We start from the raw sequence: 17,964 nt of genomic DNA, 5'->3' as shown, positions 1-17,964 counted from the left end.
CAGCTCTGCCCTGAAGGAGAGGGGGACCAACAAACCCCTGGCTCAGGGAAGCCTCCTGCACCTGCACCCCTTCCTTGGCCACCTGGGGGCCCTGGCACATCCCGCATGGTATGTTTCTGCAGGGCTCACCAACTCACCTTTACCCACTCCCAGGCCCCATAGTCACCACCAGGGCATTTATTGGCATGCCCTTTTCCTTAGCGGAAGCCTGGCCAGTGAAGAGAGTGCGAAAGGGCTGGGCAGGCACCGTGGGTCTGAATCCCTGTGCACACAGAGGTGCAGGACTCCCATGCCACTTCCTGCCTGAGGCCAACACGCACAGTCCTGCTTTTCACCAGGGCAACACTGGTGTGCACAGTGTAAGGACACTGTAACCAGCCAGGCCTCATACAAAAGGTGCCATTATGCACAAGGCACTATATTACCCCCAGAGCATCAGTTAATTGAGAGGAGTCCCAACACCTAAAGCTGTGTAAATACAGATCACTCACTGTCGCTACATCAAAAGCCAGCTGAAACACAAGTGTTCATGAAACAACCCCCACCAAAAAGACCCATGGCTATACCTGCTGTACCTGAGGTTAAGGTAACTACAGAAACCTCTGAATAATACAGATGTGGTTAGTCAAAGGTACAGATGAGAAGGCTCCCCTCTTGCCGGGAGCTCTGCTTTGCCTTTACTGGAAACATTTTAAAAATTCACATCGCTGATACCAGCAACACCTTGGGTGGATCTGAAGGGAATTCTGTTGAGTGAGACAATCTCGGGTCACACACTGTGTGCTTCCACTTCTAAAGCACCCCTGAAATGACAAAATCAAGCAGACAGAGGACAGTGTGCCTGCTGAGGTCAGGGATGGGGTGGCAGGTGTGTGTGGACCGCAGCCCAGGGAGCCTTGGTCCCCTCGGTCATCAGGTAGCCGGGCGGTGGGAAACTGGCTGGCACCATGGGGCCTGGCCCTGGAAGGGAGGGGACCCCATTAATATTGCTTCTCTGCAACAAAGTGATCTGAAAAAATATTAACATCAAACTCTTGGGAAAAAAAAAAAAACCATTTATTGGTCTAAATGGGCAATTCCAACCCTGTGTCGACTGTGCAGATCTGACAAGTATTTATGAGCCATTTGACGCTCTCCTAATAATCAGTATGTTATTAGTAATATAAGAAAAAGCTCCACAGAATATCATAAAATGCAAGCTCTCGGGTGGTGCACTCCCTAAGAGCGAAGGACCAGTGGGGGTGGAATTCCCACTGTCAGAGTGTGTGATCTGAAATATCAAGACACCTAATGTAGATTTCTCTGTTTTGGCTAAACAAAGTAACTTTTGTTTGGCAAAGCAGGTGTAAGCCTGCAGACGTGTAGTTTATACTTTTAGGGTTGATGAATGAATGAATGAACAGAAGAACCTTGTTTCCTGGGCGCTCCGCTTTGGGTGCTGGGCTGCCTTCACTCCTGTGCTCTCTCCCAGGCCACTTTGCTGCCTCCACAGGGATGCCACTGTCCTGGCTCCCCTTCTTCCCTCTGTCTGAGGGGACTCTTTTCCCCCATTTCAGCTCTTCTTCATTTCTCCTTGAAAACTTGTCAAACTCACAGTGAGCTCTGTGCTTTCTGCTGTCATCCATGTGGCATCTTTGTGTTTCAGGCTCTTTTTCTCGAAATCTTCTCTCCATCTCCCTTTGCTCTTTATCACTGTCATTCTGCAACCTGTGATTCAGTACAAATTCTCAGTAACCTTAGGTATACTGCTTGTAGAGTACCTATCTTCTCGTCCAGACCACAGGTTCCAGAAGAGGCAGGGAATACCTAAGTCCGCTCATCAGCGCACTGCAGGCGTGCCCGTAATGGGTACAGCACAGGCATTCAAGAAAAAATTGCCAAAAGATGAATCGACAACAGTAACGGCAGCATCTACTGTTAAACCTGAATGACATACATAATAAGCATATATACTTAGTTTTCTAATTCTCAGTAACCCCCCAAAGCAAATATAACTCCCCCCTTTACAGATAAAAGTACAGGAGACCAAAGTGCTCATGTGACTTTCCTAGTGGCCCAGGTCCATGTCCATCATGACAAAGAGCTGATACTGATGGCTTGGTTTCTGCTTCGAGTGTAGCTAAAATTAATTGAAATTTACTAATTTTTATACATATATTAAACTGATAAATGCATAATAAATACATGGCTGCTTAGCTCCTTTGGTTCTTAAAGTCTTTTCCTTCACAACCCACATGTAAAAGTCCTCATATGCTGTCTGTGGTTTCCCCACAAAACAGAAGCAGCAGGATTGGTGGGGAGAAAAAGATCTATAAGCAAAGTGTGAATTCATGCCAGAAACATGACAAAAGGCACTGCCGTATCATAAGCAATAATACAAACACCTCTAACAGAAACCACAGTGCTAACAGATCATAGATTTCATAATCATGTATAATTTTATAAACAAACCAATAAACCAGAACCCCAAAAAAGAGGGAAACATTTTTTTTTTAAATCACAACTCTGTGTGGAAGAAAGACAGTAAGAAGTCATTCAGATTGCTGTGTTTCTGGGCAAACAGCAGCCTAATGCCATGACCCTGCCATCTTGCCTGCAAACGTAAATTCACTTCCAGACACCTCAGAAGCAGAGCAGCCCTGGGCTCCAGGAAGCTCCAGGGGTGTCCTGATGCAGTGCATGGACAGGAGCCCTGGGCCAGGGGAACAAGAAGCCTAGATACTCCCCACTGACTGTATGGAGATGACCAAACCTTGACGAAGCTCAGGGGCAGGAGGGAGGGGCTCCCACCTGACAAGGTTCTGGCGGGTTTCTCCGGCCCCTGTGCAGAGATGGTGTCTGTCCCATTCCCACAGAAGCCCTGCTTGAGCTCCTTTCATAAGCAGCATGTCACAAGCAGGCAGAGAAGGACATGCTCGAGGACCCCTAGCCTGAAACAGGCAGGGCTAGTGGAACACCAGGATCCGCAGCTGCTGGTCAAATTCCACGGAAGGGCCACAGGGACAACGCCAACAAAGGAAGCCCAGCACTTGGACAAGAGACTGCGAAGGAGATCCTGAAGACCTAAAGGGCGGTAACAGGAATCCAAAGGAAGAGGCCAGGACAAGCACAGTGAAGGGACCAGCAGAAGCACGTGTCTCTGGTTGGAAGACAGACTTGAGGGTTCAGATGAAAGGAGCTAAGTTCCTAGCATGACCAAGGAGAAATAAAGATGTGGACAAGCATATCGTGGTAAAAACCCTGAATTCCACCAGCAGTATGAAATACAAGCACTAGTACTGACAGACCCTTCTGTGATCCTTCATGTGGTCAAAGCAACAAAAGCGTGGGCTTACTTTTCCCTGGGCTCCTCCAGCAAGCCCCCCAAGGGCGTGGACTTCAGGACAGCATAGGGCTCCCGTTTTCCATCTCCAATATCCACTTCCTCTCCTCTTTCTTTTGGGTTCTCAGTTGGTTCCTCCCCCTTTTCTGGTTTCTTAAGAAGCTAGGAAATTGTAACATCAGTAAAATATCACTTTTGAAGAATTTTATAAATGAAGTTGTTCAATAGTAAGTTAAAAATACAAAACAACATTGAGCACAAATGTTGGGATAGCAAAAAATGTAAGCTAAAGGTGCAGCAACCAGGTTTTTGATTAAATACCGAGGGGAACACTCAGTCAATGAAAGACGATAGTTATGAACAACGATTTAGGATAGTTGATGAGATTTTTTTTTTTTTTTCAGAGAGAGAAAGCAAGAGAAGGAACAAAAGCAGGGGGAGCAGCAGGCAGAGGGAGAAGCAGGCTCTCCACTGAGCAGAGAGCCAGATGCGGGGCTCGATCCCAGGACCTGGGATCATGACCTGAGCCGAAGGCAGACGCTTAACGACTCAGCCACCCAGGCGCCCCTGATGAGATGTTCTTATTGACAAATAAATGACCTGGTCTCTATTTACATGTTTACACACACAGAAAAACATCTAAAAGGCTGGCAACAATGTTAATAGTGATGATTTTCAGGTGGTGGAACTGAAATGATCTTCTTTCCTTTTGTCACCAAGTTCTAGTTTTCTCTAAGATGAATAAGTACTGCTTTTGTAATATGTAAAAATATATTGTTTAAAATGTTGCTTTATGGAACGCCTGGGTGGCTCAGTCAGTTAAGCGTCTGCCTTCAGCTCTGGTCATGGTCCCAGGGTCCTGGGATCGAGCCCCACATTGGGCTCCCTGCTCCGTGGGAAGCCTGCTACTCCCTCTCCCACTCCCCCTGCTTGTGTTCCCTCTCTCGCTGTGTCTCTCTCTGTCAAATAAATAAATCTTTTAAAAAAACTAAAATAAATAAAATAAAATGTTGCTTTATATTGATGACTTTTAGAATAAACTTTGAAAACACGTCTTACTCTTTCTTCAATCAGCCTGAGCAGGTTGCTGTCTTCAAATCTGGGCCTTCACATCCGCCGCCCCCCCTTCTCTGTATAGTTTACTCTTTGAAATTCAAGTGCCACAGGTAAGTCAGTTTACAAAAGTAGAAGGTATACTTCTGAGAATTTTTTTCTAACTTATAAAAGTGAGCCAATTTAAAAAAATTTTAAATTGTACTATAGCAAAATTATACACAGATAAATTTCAACTATATGAGTTAATTTAAGAATGAAACAGATAAAATACAAAATTGAGTATGAAAAGTTGCTTCTCATCACAGGTGTGCACTATGTTACCTTACATACTCTTATTCTGCCTGTGGGGTCTGTGAATTTAAACAATTCCTTTCAGGTATCTATGGACGTTTATGTTTTAAGGTGTTATTTATTTATTTGACAGAGAGCACACATACAAGGAGGGGCGGTGGCAGGCAGAGGCAGAGGGAGAGGGAGAAGCAGGCTCCCCGGTGAGCAAGGAGCAGGTACTTTGGGGTTCGTTCCAGGACCCCGGGAACATGACCTGAGCCAAAGACAGACACTCAACCGACTGAGCCACCCAGGTGTCCCGACATATTTTTTAATTAAAAAGGTAATATATGCTGGTAATAAAAGTAAACCACAGGGAAGTATAATAGTTTGTGTGTCCACCCATCCATCCAACAAATAATTTTGTGCACCTCTGAACTGTTTTTACTTGCAATACTTCTGAAACCAAATGTGTGGTGTCCTTTCCAACACCACTTCTCCAAACCTCCAGCACAGACTGGGTGTCCTACAAATCCATTCGGTTTTGACACTAGCTAGCTGGAATTAATGTCAGATTGCACAAAACTGTCCCCACTTCAGATGCCTGAAGCTACCCATGGCCTCAGCCACCTGTCACCTCACTGGTATATAGAAGACACTCTTATCACTCCACAGCCTGCAAGGATTTTAGGAGCTATGTGCCAGGAACCGGGGGAAAAAGACTCTGTGTCAGGTGCTAGGAATATAGTTGTGAATGAGAGACAAGTGCCCACAATGAAGGCATTCACAGGACATTCTAGCTGAGATGACGGTGGCCACGGGGGCAGGGGGGGGAGGGGAGTAAGCAGTGACAAAATAGAGAAAGTGAACCAGATAAATTTAGGTGTCATGAAATGCTAAACACCTACTAAAACAGAAAAAACGGACAGACAGAGATGTGGGGTAAGAAGTGATGGCTTCTCAAGGGGTTCAGGGAGGGTCTCTCTGTGGAGGTAAAACATGATGAGGAAACACTTATGAGAAGACATAAGTCATGGGAGAAAGCTCCCTGTGGAAGGAAGCAAGCAGAGGCCTAGGGTGAAATCAGATTGGCAAAGGGAGGAGGTGACAGGGAGTGGGGACAGAAGAGGGAGGGAGGGGGAAGGGGGGAAGCAGGTGAAAGGGAGGGAGGGGGGAGGAGCCAGGCACAGGAGGTGGCAGAAGCCGGTACCAGCCAACATGTTTTTAATAAGCTTTGTTAAAAAGATCACACAACTTTGTTAAGAATGTAATCTACTGCCTACAATTTGTATATTCAAGAATTTTCCTAATTTCCTACTGCAACTTAAGCTCATTACCTAGTTTTAGAGTCCTCAGAGGAAAATAAAAACAGCTGGGTTGCTCTTATATCATAGTTTTTATTGTTAAAAATAGCCATGAGGGGGCACCCGGGTGGCTCAGTCATTAAGAGTCTGCCTTTGGCTCAGGCAGCTCATGATCCCGGGGTCCTGGGATCGAGCCCCGCATCGGGCTCCCTGCTCAGCGGGAAGCCTGCTTCCCTTCTCCCACTCCCCCTGCTGGTGTTCCCTCTCTCGCCGTGTCTCTGTCAAATAAACAAATAAAATCTTAAAAAAAAAAAAAAAATAGCCATGAGGATCTCTCTCTGCATCTGTATTTTTATGATATTAACACAACTCTTTTAGCATTTCTTCACTGATTTTTTCAGGTTAAAAAAATTTTATTTATTTATTTATTTTTTATTTTAATTTTTTTTAATTTTATTTATTTTTTTTTTTAAGATTTTATTTATTTGACAGAGAGAGATAGCGAGAGCAGGAACACAAGCAGGGAGAGTGGGAGAGGGAGAAGCAGGCTTCCAGCGGAGCAGGGAGCCCGATGTGGGACTCGATCCCAGGAACCTGGGATCATGACCTGAGCCGAAGGCAGACGCTTAACGACTGAGCCACCCAGGCGCCCGGTTAAAAAAATTTTAACTTGGGGCACCTGGGTGGCTTAGTCGTTGGGTGTCTGCCTTCGGCTCAGGTCGTGATCCCGGCGTCCTGGGATTGAGACCCGCATCGGGCTCCCTGCTCAGCGGGAAGCCTGCTTCTCCCTCGCCCACTCCCCCTGCTGTGTTCCTGCTCTCGCTATCTCTGTCAAATAAATGGATAAAATCTTAAAAAAAGACAAAACAAAAAAAACTCTTTAAAAAAATTTTTATTTCTCCAAATGATTCTTGTTTTTTTTTTTTAAAAGATTTTATTTATTTGACAGAGACACAGCGAGAGAGGGAACACAAGCAGGGGGAGCGGGAGAGGGAGAAGCAGGCTTCCCCCAGAGCAGGGAGCTCGATGTGGGGCTCGATCCCAGGACCCCAGGACCATGACCTGAGCCGAAGGCAGACGCTTAGCAACTGAGCCGCCCAGGCACCCCTCCAAATGACTTGTAAATCAGACATCCCTAAAATGAGGCCAAATGCTCACTTAGGGCAAACCTTGGGCTGGGGTGTGTGTCCTCAGGTCAGGACACGAGACACTCGTAAAGGCACAGGCTGCCGATTACTCATGTCACTGGGGTCTACTCTGCAACCAAGATCCTGTGTTACCAGACTTGGATAAGAATACCCTTTCTCGGGGCGCCTGGGTGGCTCAGTTGGTTAAGTGACTGCCTTTGGCTCAGGTCATGATCCTGGAGTCCCGGGATAGAGTTCCGCATCGGGTTCCCTGCTCAGCAGGGAGACTGCTTCTCATGCTCTCTGTCTCCCATTCTCTCTCTCAAATAAAATCTTTAAAAATAAAAAAAAAAAAGAATACCCTTTCTCTTCATGTTTTGACTTCTTCTTTTCTATATGAAAGAGCATACGTTTATTTTTACTGACTTAATTTTGTTTTTATTTCTTTGGTTTATTTTGGACTCGAATTTCAGAATTTAAAATGTAAAAGTGAAATGCTACACTCCAAATACTTTAAGTCTTACTTAAAATTATAACTGAAATTGTAAGCTATAAGTTTCAAACATTATTCCTGAAAAACTCTCAAGCTACTGAAAAAAGTGCTTTTGAGAATGTAAAGATTAAGCAGTAAGTTAGTTAGCTATTATGTGTTTAGAAAGGTCAATGAGAAGATTAGGCAGTATTTCCATCTGTGACCATAAAATTTGCATTAAATGCAAACACCTACTCTGAGCCCGGCGATGACAGCTGAATTTCTACCACAATTCATGTTTAAGGTTTCCCTACAATATTAAGGTTTCATTATCAGTTATCTTTCGAGGGCTGTTAATTTATGCCATTGGAGATGTCAGCTTTGTTACAGGAAGTCAATCTGCTACAATTTTCTTGGGACAGTTGTGTGTTCACTAAACCACGTCCACGGAAAACATGCCCTCAGTTATTTCCCCGAAGAATACCCTGGTTTTGCCATGTCCTTGCTGATAGGGGACGGACCATCTTTGATAGTCTTGGTTGGGTTCCTCAATCTCATCATCAGATTACAAGATACTTTCTGTGGGACAATCAGTTCCCTACTCATCTTGAACATCTAGATTTGTCTTCACAGCAAATGTGCTCAAGGAATGTGACCTGCCCCATACCTTTTATCAAGATAAGGTTTTCGACAATGTCTTTAAACTTAAAGAGAGACATTTCTGGTTCTCTTCCTGGCACTCCTTGAATATGACCCCCATCTGAGATTAGGTGCCACCATGTGGCTTGCTCTGGCCAATGCAATGTGGGCAGAAGAGCTGTGTCTCTTCCATGTGGTTTAAGAACCAGCATGCAATCTTCTGTATCACACATTCCCCTCCCCATTATAAGGAATGTGGAAGCAAATGCCAAGGTGGAGCCTCTATCAATAGGTCTCTGGATGGCAATGGTGAGCAGCATACAATGGCCATGGAATATCAACAAAAGACTCCAGTTATGTTAACTGGTGAGGTGTGAGGCTATCTGTTACTGGGCAAACCCAGCCAGGCCTGATGGATACACATAGTACTGTGTTTTCATAGGAATTTTGTTAATAAATTGTTCCCTCCAGCTAGTGAGTCCCATGTGACCACCTATAAGGAGAAACTGATTTAGAAGCAAAGGCCTAGAAAAAGCTTTGCCTCCCTTGAAGAAATGCAATGTTTTCTCCTCATGGATAATGAAACTATGTTTCTGATCAAGCATATCAGAAACTAACCTATGATCGATAAAGATGTGGTATGTATACACAACAGAATATTACACAGCCATCAAAAAGAACGCAATCTTGCCACCTGCAACAGCGTGGATGGAACTAGAGGGTATTATGCTAAGCGAAATAAGTCAATCAGAGAAAGGCAATTATTGTATGATCTCACTGATACGTGGAATTTAAGAAACAAAACAGAGGATCATAGGGGAAGGGAGGGAAAAATAAAATAAGACGAAATCAGAGAGGGAGACAAACCATAAGAGACTCTTAACCACAGGAAACAAACTGACGATTGCTGGAGGCCAGGGGGGTGGGGGGATGGGGTGGCTCGGGGATGGACATGAAGGAGGGCCCGTGATGCAATGAGCACTGGGTGTTAACGTAGACTGATGAATCACTGAACTCTACCTCTGAAACTAATAATTTACTATATGTTAATTAATTCAATTTAAATTAAAAAATATATAAAAAACTAATCTATGGCTCAATTATGGAGACTCTGACCTCTTCCCCATCCTCTCCCTTTCTACTCTATCTTCCTCCAAATCCTGATCTTTTTTTTTCTTTCTTCTTATGATACAATTTCACTTAATCTCTAAAAGCACTTCAAAGCCTTTGTGGAATGAGGGAAGATACATATGAGGTTGAAATCTAGGTTTGATAAGGCCATCCGAGCAGATACTAACAAGGAAGGACTGACTCACACTGGAGCACCCTATTTTACATGGGGGAGAACTCCTTCTGTGCATTAACCCGCCCTTCTAAATGAACACATCAATCAAAGGAGAAATTGGGCAAGAGATTTAGAAACCACTGCTGCTACTGTTAAAAAAAAAAAAAAAATGGTAAAACCCAGTTCCAGGAGTGAGCCTTCATCTAGAAAGGCCGGTATACACCGAGCCAATGGTTTCCAAATGTGTACGTTTTAGTCAGGGAGTCTTTTCTCTAAAGGAAAATGTAAGCAGAAGCCCAATCTGTGACAAGTAGTGTGGGGTTCCTCTGGGTGAAGTGCTGCCATCACACCCAGGAGGCTGGGCCCCCTCCCCCAGTGTGCCCAAGGAACCCCCAGGGATCAGGGAACACAGTTTGAGAACCACTGCTGTACTGCAGAGAAACGGAACCATAATAACAAAAGAGTAGGCTAACTAAAAATGTCCTTACAAGTTGGAAGAGCTAAGTACCTAAAAGGCACGACTGTAGCAGAACTAGCTTTGGAAAAAAGAAATGAACTGTCTCCTCAAAATTACCTTAATCCTTACTTCTCTCTCAGCAGCTCTCTTCTGTCTGTCTGCCTCTTTCCTCTTACACCTCTCCTCTTCTCTCTTCTTTCTCTTTTCTTCTTCCCGTAAACGCCTCTTCTCCAGCTCCCTCCTCCTTCGCTCTTCTCGCTTCTCTTCTCGAATTCTCTAGAGACATGGAAAAGCATGTGTATAAATTATCTGTGTGGACATGGCAGGGACAGGAAGGGTATTCATCCGGTAAAAGGGCAAACCTACCTGCTTCTCTAATTTTCTATTTCTAATATATTCCAAAAGAGGTGTGGTTCTTCTAGCTAAAACACAAAAATTGTAATGTAGTATTTAACTCTAAAATAAATTTCTTTCCTTCATTTTAAATACTTGTTTCCAATTTAATCTTAAATAATTTGGCTGGCTCAGTCGGAAGAGCATGCAACTCTTGATCTTGGGTTGTAAATGCAAGCCCCATGTTGGGTGTAGAGATTACTTAAAAATAAAATCTTATAAATAAATAAATACACAAAATTTAGATGAGCATACATTGTATTTGGGGGAGTTCCTATTCCATCACTATAAAGTCAAGTAATTTGGAGGCACTGACAACTCTACAAATAGGCAACGAATTCCTGATTCTCAAGGAAGTCTTCATATTACAAAGATGCTATAAAAGCAAAAAAGAAAAGTGAGTACAACGCATTAGACTTCCCGAACGTTATGATTATCTTCCCATTTTTGCAGATATTTTAAAACATTACATAACACGGTTACAGATTCACTTTGATTCAACACATATTCTGGAAATTTCTTCCTTTTCTGCTCTCTAGACAATGATGTTAAACAATGTAGATTCTTGTAATTTCTTATCATATACACTCCACAAATCAGAATAACCACATGTAAAAGTTTAGACAGTGACCCCACAGGGCACTTCATCTAAGCAGCACTAACCACCCAGGAATTAAACTCTCTGGAAACTTAAACTTGATCCTCAGCTTTCATGCCCCAGACGTGTTTGATCTGACTTGGAATTTGGTGCCCATATATGGCGGGCCTCAAGGCAGCCTCTCAGGTGGACTGGTTCTAAGAAATATGTATTCCCCATGCCAGTGGCTGACGATGCAGGGGGAAAAGTGGAAGATGGTGTGGATCTATTCCACAGCTCTTTCAAGACCTAAGATTAAATGGGGGGAAGGAAGAATCCCTGGACGCACCTGAAGACTGGCCATGACATTTCCCGAATTCTGAGGATCAGGAATTTTATAAGACAGCCCCTGGCAGGGATTCTTAACTTGGAATTAAGGACTCCTAAAGACCCCGACATAATGTGTCAAATGGCTTCTGCCGGGAAAGCTCAGCCCGATTTAGGGCTGGGCAAATGTGCTCATTTCCTCACAGGTGCAGAGGCCAAGAAGAGCCCATTCCCTCCTTGGGTGGCTTCTATGTTAATCGTGAACTCTGGCTCAGGATGAGCACAGCTGATGCCCTCTGTAACACGCAGTTGCCTCAAATTAGGGAGGAGTCTTGCTCTGCACCATGGGAGTTTTGGACTAGTGAGCAAAGAGCAGGATCAAGACCTCCCTGGGTGGGTGGAGGAACTGACAAGACCCCACCCACCTTTTCTCTTCTCCAACAAAATACCTGCCTTGTTACCCCAAAGGATCAATGTGAAAGGTAAATGAGACCCTGTATTAGAAAGTGCTTTACAGGGATGCCTGGGTGGCTCAGTTGGTTAAGTGGCCGCCTTCGGCCCGGGTCATGATCCCAGGGTCCTGGGATCGAGTCCCACATCGGGCTCCTTGCTCAGCAGGGAGTCTGCTTCTCCCTCTCTCTCCCTCTGCTTCTGCTCTGTCAAATAAATAAAATCTTAAAAAAAAAAAAAAAAAAAAGAAAGTGCTTTACAAACCATAAAAGTGTATCATTTGTTAAATAGAAGGGACATGGCCATGTAACGTAACACGAATTTAACCAACAGCCTGTTACCACTTACAGACAGCTGCTGCATCCTGGACACTGTCACAACCACCTGGGAGGAAACAGGGATGCTAAGTCTCAGGGGTGGAAGCTGAGCCCAGGTCTGTCTGCTCTACAGACCCTGCTACGCCACTGCACTAACCTGCAACTTTAGAGGGAATTAGTATTTCCATTTAACCCTCATTGCCCAGACTAGATCACAGAATCCACTAAAGGCCAAAATCTAAGAAAAGAAAAAGACAACTTGCCTTGAATTGCCGGATTAAGATCCAAACTTTGATGGGCAGAAACTGGATCACAGAAACAAAGCTCCACAGCCTCATCCTGGGCTAGTAGATTGTGAATCACACTCATTCCGTAAAACGCTACAATGCACCTACTGTGCACCAGGTACCGGGCAAGGGGCTGGGATGGGAGAGGATGTCCCTCTGGTGTGGGAGGAGGCTGGAGCCAGCTGGATGGTGTGTGTCTGGCCACCAAGGACTATCTCAAAACTGCCCGCAAGTGGAAGACCTTGGTCCTTTTCTGTGGCTATCCTGTACAAGAGCATTTATAGCAAAGAGGGAAGGGGCGGGGGGCGAGTCCTACAAATAATTTCTAGTTTGCTTCCTTTTTTAGCTCTTAAATTTAACATGCTCTACAGTGGATCTCAATTCACTTCCAGTAATCTTCCCCAGTCTGCCCCATATAAGTGATGGTGCCTCCACTCATTGATCTGTTCGAGTCAAACTCCTGGAGGCCTGGATTCTTTCTGTTTCCTTTCTTCCCACACCCAATCTGCCAGAGCATATGCAGACTCTGCCAGCTAGCAATCCATCGTGTATGGAACAATGTGCATGGAGTGATGAGGAAAACTAATCAGGCCACATCACTCCCTCAGCAGTCTCCAGCTGTCTCTCGAACAAACTCCAAACCTCTTACCCACCTGCCTCTCTAGCCACTCTGCCCCGGGCCCACCATGTACCAACCACACAGGCATACATCCTGTTCCTAGAGGCCCACAGCTCAGCTTCCAGCTCTTATCTAGTCCCTTCTTCTTCCATGTCTTAGCATATCTGCTCTCAGAGGGCCTTGCCCTCCCAGGACTGTTTCATCATACTGTGGCACTGATCACATAGACAAGCCCTGGTTTAAAGCCTGATTATTGTTGCAGGTGTTTACTACAGTCTTCCCCACGAGCAGGACAGATACATGACAGCAGAGGCCTCATGTGTCCCGTTCATGTTCACACCACACAACTAGGCTGAGTCGGTACCCACTCAACGTGTGCAGACCAAAAATGAGCACATGCACGCTAAGCACATCTTTATAAATATTTAGTGATTAAAAAATCCTTTGAGCTACACATTAAATCAGCTACTGTGAACAAATAACTGTAACCAAAAGCTCTGGTGCTCTCCCTCAGAAATATTTTCCTAGGTTGCCATATTTTTGTTACAACTGGAAAACACTCTATATCCCTGCTAAGCCTGTCACAAGTGTGAATTTTTAAATAATCGTAAAAAAAGAAACAAATACATATCTCAATCAAATAAAGAGAAGAAATGAGCAAACAGACCAATAAGTTCTCTTGTCTTTGCCTCTATGTCTCCCAGAAGAGTTTCGGGATTGGCATTAGGTTTCTCTTCCTCCACACAATAAGTTTCCAAAAACTTCTTATATTCTGGATCTGTAAATTAAAATAGAAAAAAAGAAAAACATGCTCCTCCCCACATATGGGAGAGGAATTATATTTGATCGGTGTATTTAATTTGGCAGTTTCATAATCCAGCCTTTATAAAGGGACTCACCATCTTCAATGCTTCCAGTTTTGGCATCTTTTTTCTTTAGTTTCTTTTTGGCTATCTTCTGGAATGGGGCAAACTCTACCACTGCAGGATATTCTAAGCCTTTAACAGAAAACAAATTGCAAAAACCATTCTAAAATTCCACTATATTCATTTTGGCAAATAATGATTTGGCTTTCTTTTTTTCTTTTTCTTTGCGGGAGCAGGGGCAGAGGGAGAGGGACAGAGAGTCTTAAGCAAGCTCCATATCCAGCAGAACCTGAGCGGGGATCAATCCCATGACCCTGAGATCATGACCTGAACCAAAATCAAGAGTGAGATGCTTAACCGACTGAGGTGCCCCATGATCTAGGTTTCTTAAAGATTGACCATAACAACATTAACGTTTAAACTATTATTTTCAAGCACCTGCAAACTTAGCATATCAAACTCCAGATATGAACAAAGGATGAGCACTTATTAAAGAAAATGCTTTCTCATGTTGCAGTAGTGGCTACATAACTGAATGCACTCAAAATTCATCAAGATGCACACCTTAAAATGTCAATAAACCCTTCCCTCCCCCACTGAAGAGTTTATCATGGAATACCTTTAAACAGGTTCCTTAGTCATTTTTTTTTTTAATTTCAAAAGGTTGTTTCAATGATTAATCTGTTATATGAGTTCAAGGGAATTAGTATGCTTAGAAGAGACACTTGGCTAAAAGAGGGGCCTCAGAGGGCATGCACATGGTTGGCCTCAAACAGAAAAGTTTAGAACAAAAGCCACGAGAAACTGATTTGGTCGAAACTGATTTGGTCGTTATGTGCGGGGTTGGGGGGGGTGGGAGTGGGGGGCAGGAACATACTGAGAAACGTTCACTATTTACTATTTAAGTGTCGACCTTCAGCTCAGGTCATGATCCCAGAATCCAGGGATCGAGCCCTGCATCAGGCTCCCTGCTCAGTGGGGCATCTGCTTCTCCCTCTGCCCTTCACATTGCTCATGCTCTCTCTCTCAAATAAACAGAACCTCAAAAAAAAAAAAAATACTGCTGGAAATACTGGATATCCACATGAAAAAGAATGAAGCTAGACTCTTATTAATCAGATACCACAGACAAAAGTTGACTCAAAATGGATCAAACACCTAAACATGAGACCTAAAACTATAAAACTCTGGCAGATAACATGGAGGAAAAACTTGACATTGGATTTGGCAATGATTTCTTAGATGTGACAGCAAAAGTACAGGCAACTTAAATAAAAACAGAAAAACTGGACCACATCGCATTAAAAACACCTGAGTGTCACAGAATACAATCAACAGAATATAAAGGCTACCCATGGAGTGGGAAAAAATCATACATCTGATGAGGGGTTAAGATCCATAATATATATATGTGTGTGTGTGTGTGTGTGTGTGTGTGTATATACAACTTAACAAGAAACAACTCAATTTAAACATGGGCATTCCTCCAAAGACACACAAATGACCAACAAGCACACAAAGATGCTTAACACCACTAAGCATTAGGGAAATATAAGTCAAAATCACAGTGAAATACTACCTCATACCCATTAGGATGTCTGCTATCAAAGAAACAGAAAACGACAAGTGTTGGGAGGATGTTGAGAAATTGGGAGGCCTCAAGCCCAGGTGGTGGGGATACAAAATGAAGTAGCCTCTACGGAAAACAGAATGGCAGTTCCTCATTAAAAATATAATTACTACATGATCTAACAATTCTGCTATGGTTATACCCAAAAAAACTGAAAGCAGAGTCTCAAAGAGATACTTGTATACCCATGTTCAGACCAGCACTATTCACAATAGCAATCTTTGTAAATGGATAAACAAAATGTGGTATATACACACAGTAGCATATTACTCAATCTTAAAAAGGAAATTCTGAGACACGCTACAGCATGGGTGAACATTGAGGACACCATCAATGTGAAATAAGCCAGTCACAAAAAGGGAGATACTGTATGATTCCACTTATATGAGGTATCTAGACTAGTAAATTCATAGAAACAAAAAAAAGGTGACTGCCAGGAGCTAGGGGTCAGGGAGAAGTGGTGAGTTATTTAAAGAGTCCAGAGTTGGGGCGCCTGGGTGGCTCAGTCGTTAAGCGTCTGCCTTCAGCTCAGGTCATGATCCCAGGGTCCTGGGATCGAGGCCCGCATCGGGCTACCTGCTCCGCGGGGAAGCCTGCTTCTCCCTCTCCCGCTCCCCCTGCTGCGTTCCCTCTCTCGCTGTCTCTCTGTCAAATAAATAAATAAAACCTTTAAAAAAAAATAAAAAAAAATAAAGAGTCCAGAGTTTTACTTTTGTAAGATGAAAAGAGTTCTGGAGATGGGGTGCACAACAGTGTGAATGTACTCACTACTACTGAACTGTATGCTTAGAAAAGACTAAGATGAGGGACGCCTGGGTGGCTCAGTCAGTTGAGCATCTGAAGCACCTGACTCCTGGTTTGGGCTCAGGTCATGATCTCAGGGTCGCGGGATTGAGGCGCTGGCCTCTGCGCTCAAGCACTGAGTCTGCTTGTCCCTCTCCCTCCCCTTCTGCTCCTCCCCTCACGCATGTGTGCTCTCTCTCAAAAAAATAAAATGTTAAAAATAGTTCAAGATTACATTTGCTTTTCCTCACAGGAAAGAATCTCTTGGCCTCAGCCTAGTCACTCTTTAAGGATATTTTGTTAGCTCTCAGTAAAGAAGAAAACACTTATCAGCAGTGGAGTGGGGTGGAGTGGAGTGGGAGGAGGTTGGTTGGTGAGGGGTATACAGAGAATATGCTCTTACAGTTGTACCAGCTTGACCGCAGGGGACACAACAGCTGACAGTCCGACGGGAGGGAGGACAAAGGCAAGATCCAGAAAGTACAGAGAATCGGAACCATTTAGAGTAGAGGTAAATATCCCTGCCTCAGCAGGCAATGCTGTTCAACAGAGTCAGAAACTTATGTTCATTATTATAATCCCCTCCCCCATGACATTGTCCAGAAATGGTATAATTATGAAGACTACTCTGTTTAACATTCTTATTTTTTCAATTTTTTTCAAGATGTATTCACTTATTTTAGGGGTGCTGGGTGGCTCAGTCGGTTAAGCCTCTGCCTTCAGCTCAGGTCATGATCCCAGGGTCCTGGGATCGAGCTCCGCATCGGGCTCTCTGCTCAGTGGGGAGCCTGCTTCTCCCTCTCCCTCTGCCTGCCACTTCCCCTGCTCGTGTTCTTTCTCTGTCAAATAAAATCTTAAAAAAAAAAATTTATGTACTTATTTTAGTGAGGGAAAAAGGGCAGAGGGAGAGAGAGAGAATCTTAAGCAGACTCCCCAATCAGTGAAGAAGGAGCCGATGCTGAGATCATGACCTGAGCCAAAATATAAAGAGTACGCTGTTTAAAAAGACATAGGTATAAGTGAATAATATATTTTAGAAAATTTCTATTGCACAAAAGTAAAGTGATTTGGTTTTGGTACATAAGAAAGGGAAGTTCAATTATCAGAAAACTCATTTATATGAAATATTTCACTCCGATAACATACAAATAGGTTGTCACTGATATAAAGAATTGATGGAATTCTTTGGTTTATGTATAATTTTAATTTTCAATATAAGCACACAACCACAGTAACACAACTGAAATGTATGAAATTATTTTAGATTGGTATCTGAGAACTTAATTATAATTCACAAACATTCCAGCAAAACTTAATTAACATACTTTGAAATTAAAATAAAGAATTTAAAAAGCCAATGATCCAACCTTTACTGTCAATGAAGATATAGCCATCAAAACGATCTCTAAAGAGAAGGATGTCATCAGGATTTCTAAAATTAATGTATGCTCTTGAATAAAGATGAGGGTAAAGACTGAAATAAGAGAGAACAGTGAAAATGGTTAGTAAAAAATGCAAGACTTCTTTAATCTTGCCTTTTTTCTTTTCTAGATACAACAAACTGAAACCCCATGTGCCAAAGAACACCTCTCAGCTAATTACAACAATCTGGGTATTCTTTAGCAAAAAAAAACCCCAAAATAAACAAAACATTTCCCAAGATCTTTTTAATAACTTTGGAAAGACACTTAAGGTCAGCCTCTCTACTACACAGAACCAGGGTTATAATACTCGTCTTCCAAAGTTGAAAACCAAAGGCAAGGTTATTCAAAGGTCATTCCTT

At 43.3% G+C, this 17,964-nt stretch overlaps 1 protein-coding gene across 9 annotated transcripts in view; it reads right to left on the bottom strand.

Annotated features, from left to right (window-relative positions):
- The window catches only part of UPF3A (UPF3A regulator of nonsense mediated mRNA decay), a 38,466-nt gene that overhangs the window by 18,529 nt on the left and 1,973 nt on the right, over window positions 1–17,964 (bottom strand). For 4 of the 9 annotated variants that reach the window (XM_088021928.1, XM_028087316.2, XM_088021930.1 and 1 more), the window contains exons 3-10: window positions 17,549–17,655; window positions 13,802–13,900; window positions 13,570–13,680; window positions 12,028–12,063; window positions 10,299–10,354; window positions 10,050–10,208; window positions 3,336–3,484; window positions 1,410–1,707 (exon numbers count right to left, since the gene is read on the bottom strand). In XM_088021928.1, the coding sequence (XP_087878054.1) occupies window positions 1,410–1,707; window positions 3,336–3,484; window positions 10,050–10,208; window positions 10,299–10,354; window positions 12,028–12,063; window positions 13,570–13,680; window positions 13,802–13,900; window positions 17,549–17,655 (1,015 nt within the window). The remainder of the gene's footprint in view (window positions 1–1,409; window positions 1,708–3,335; window positions 3,485–10,049; window positions 10,209–10,298; window positions 10,355–12,027; window positions 12,064–13,569; window positions 13,681–13,801; window positions 13,901–17,548; window positions 17,656–17,964) is intronic. The other 5 variants (XM_088021932.1, XM_088021931.1, XM_088021927.1 and 2 more) reach the window with 4 other exon arrangements.

Source organism: Eumetopias jubatus, unplaced genomic scaffold, assembly GCF_037043125.1.
Source record: "Eumetopias jubatus isolate StellerSeaLion01/CBP00866 unplaced genomic scaffold, mEumJub1_p1.0 scaffold_3, whole genome shotgun sequence".
Taxonomy (NCBI): Eukaryota; Metazoa; Chordata; class Mammalia; order Carnivora; family Otariidae; genus Eumetopias; species Eumetopias jubatus.
The sequence above is the reverse complement of the archived record's forward strand: the minus strand, read 5'-3'. Positions and strand labels throughout refer to the sequence as shown.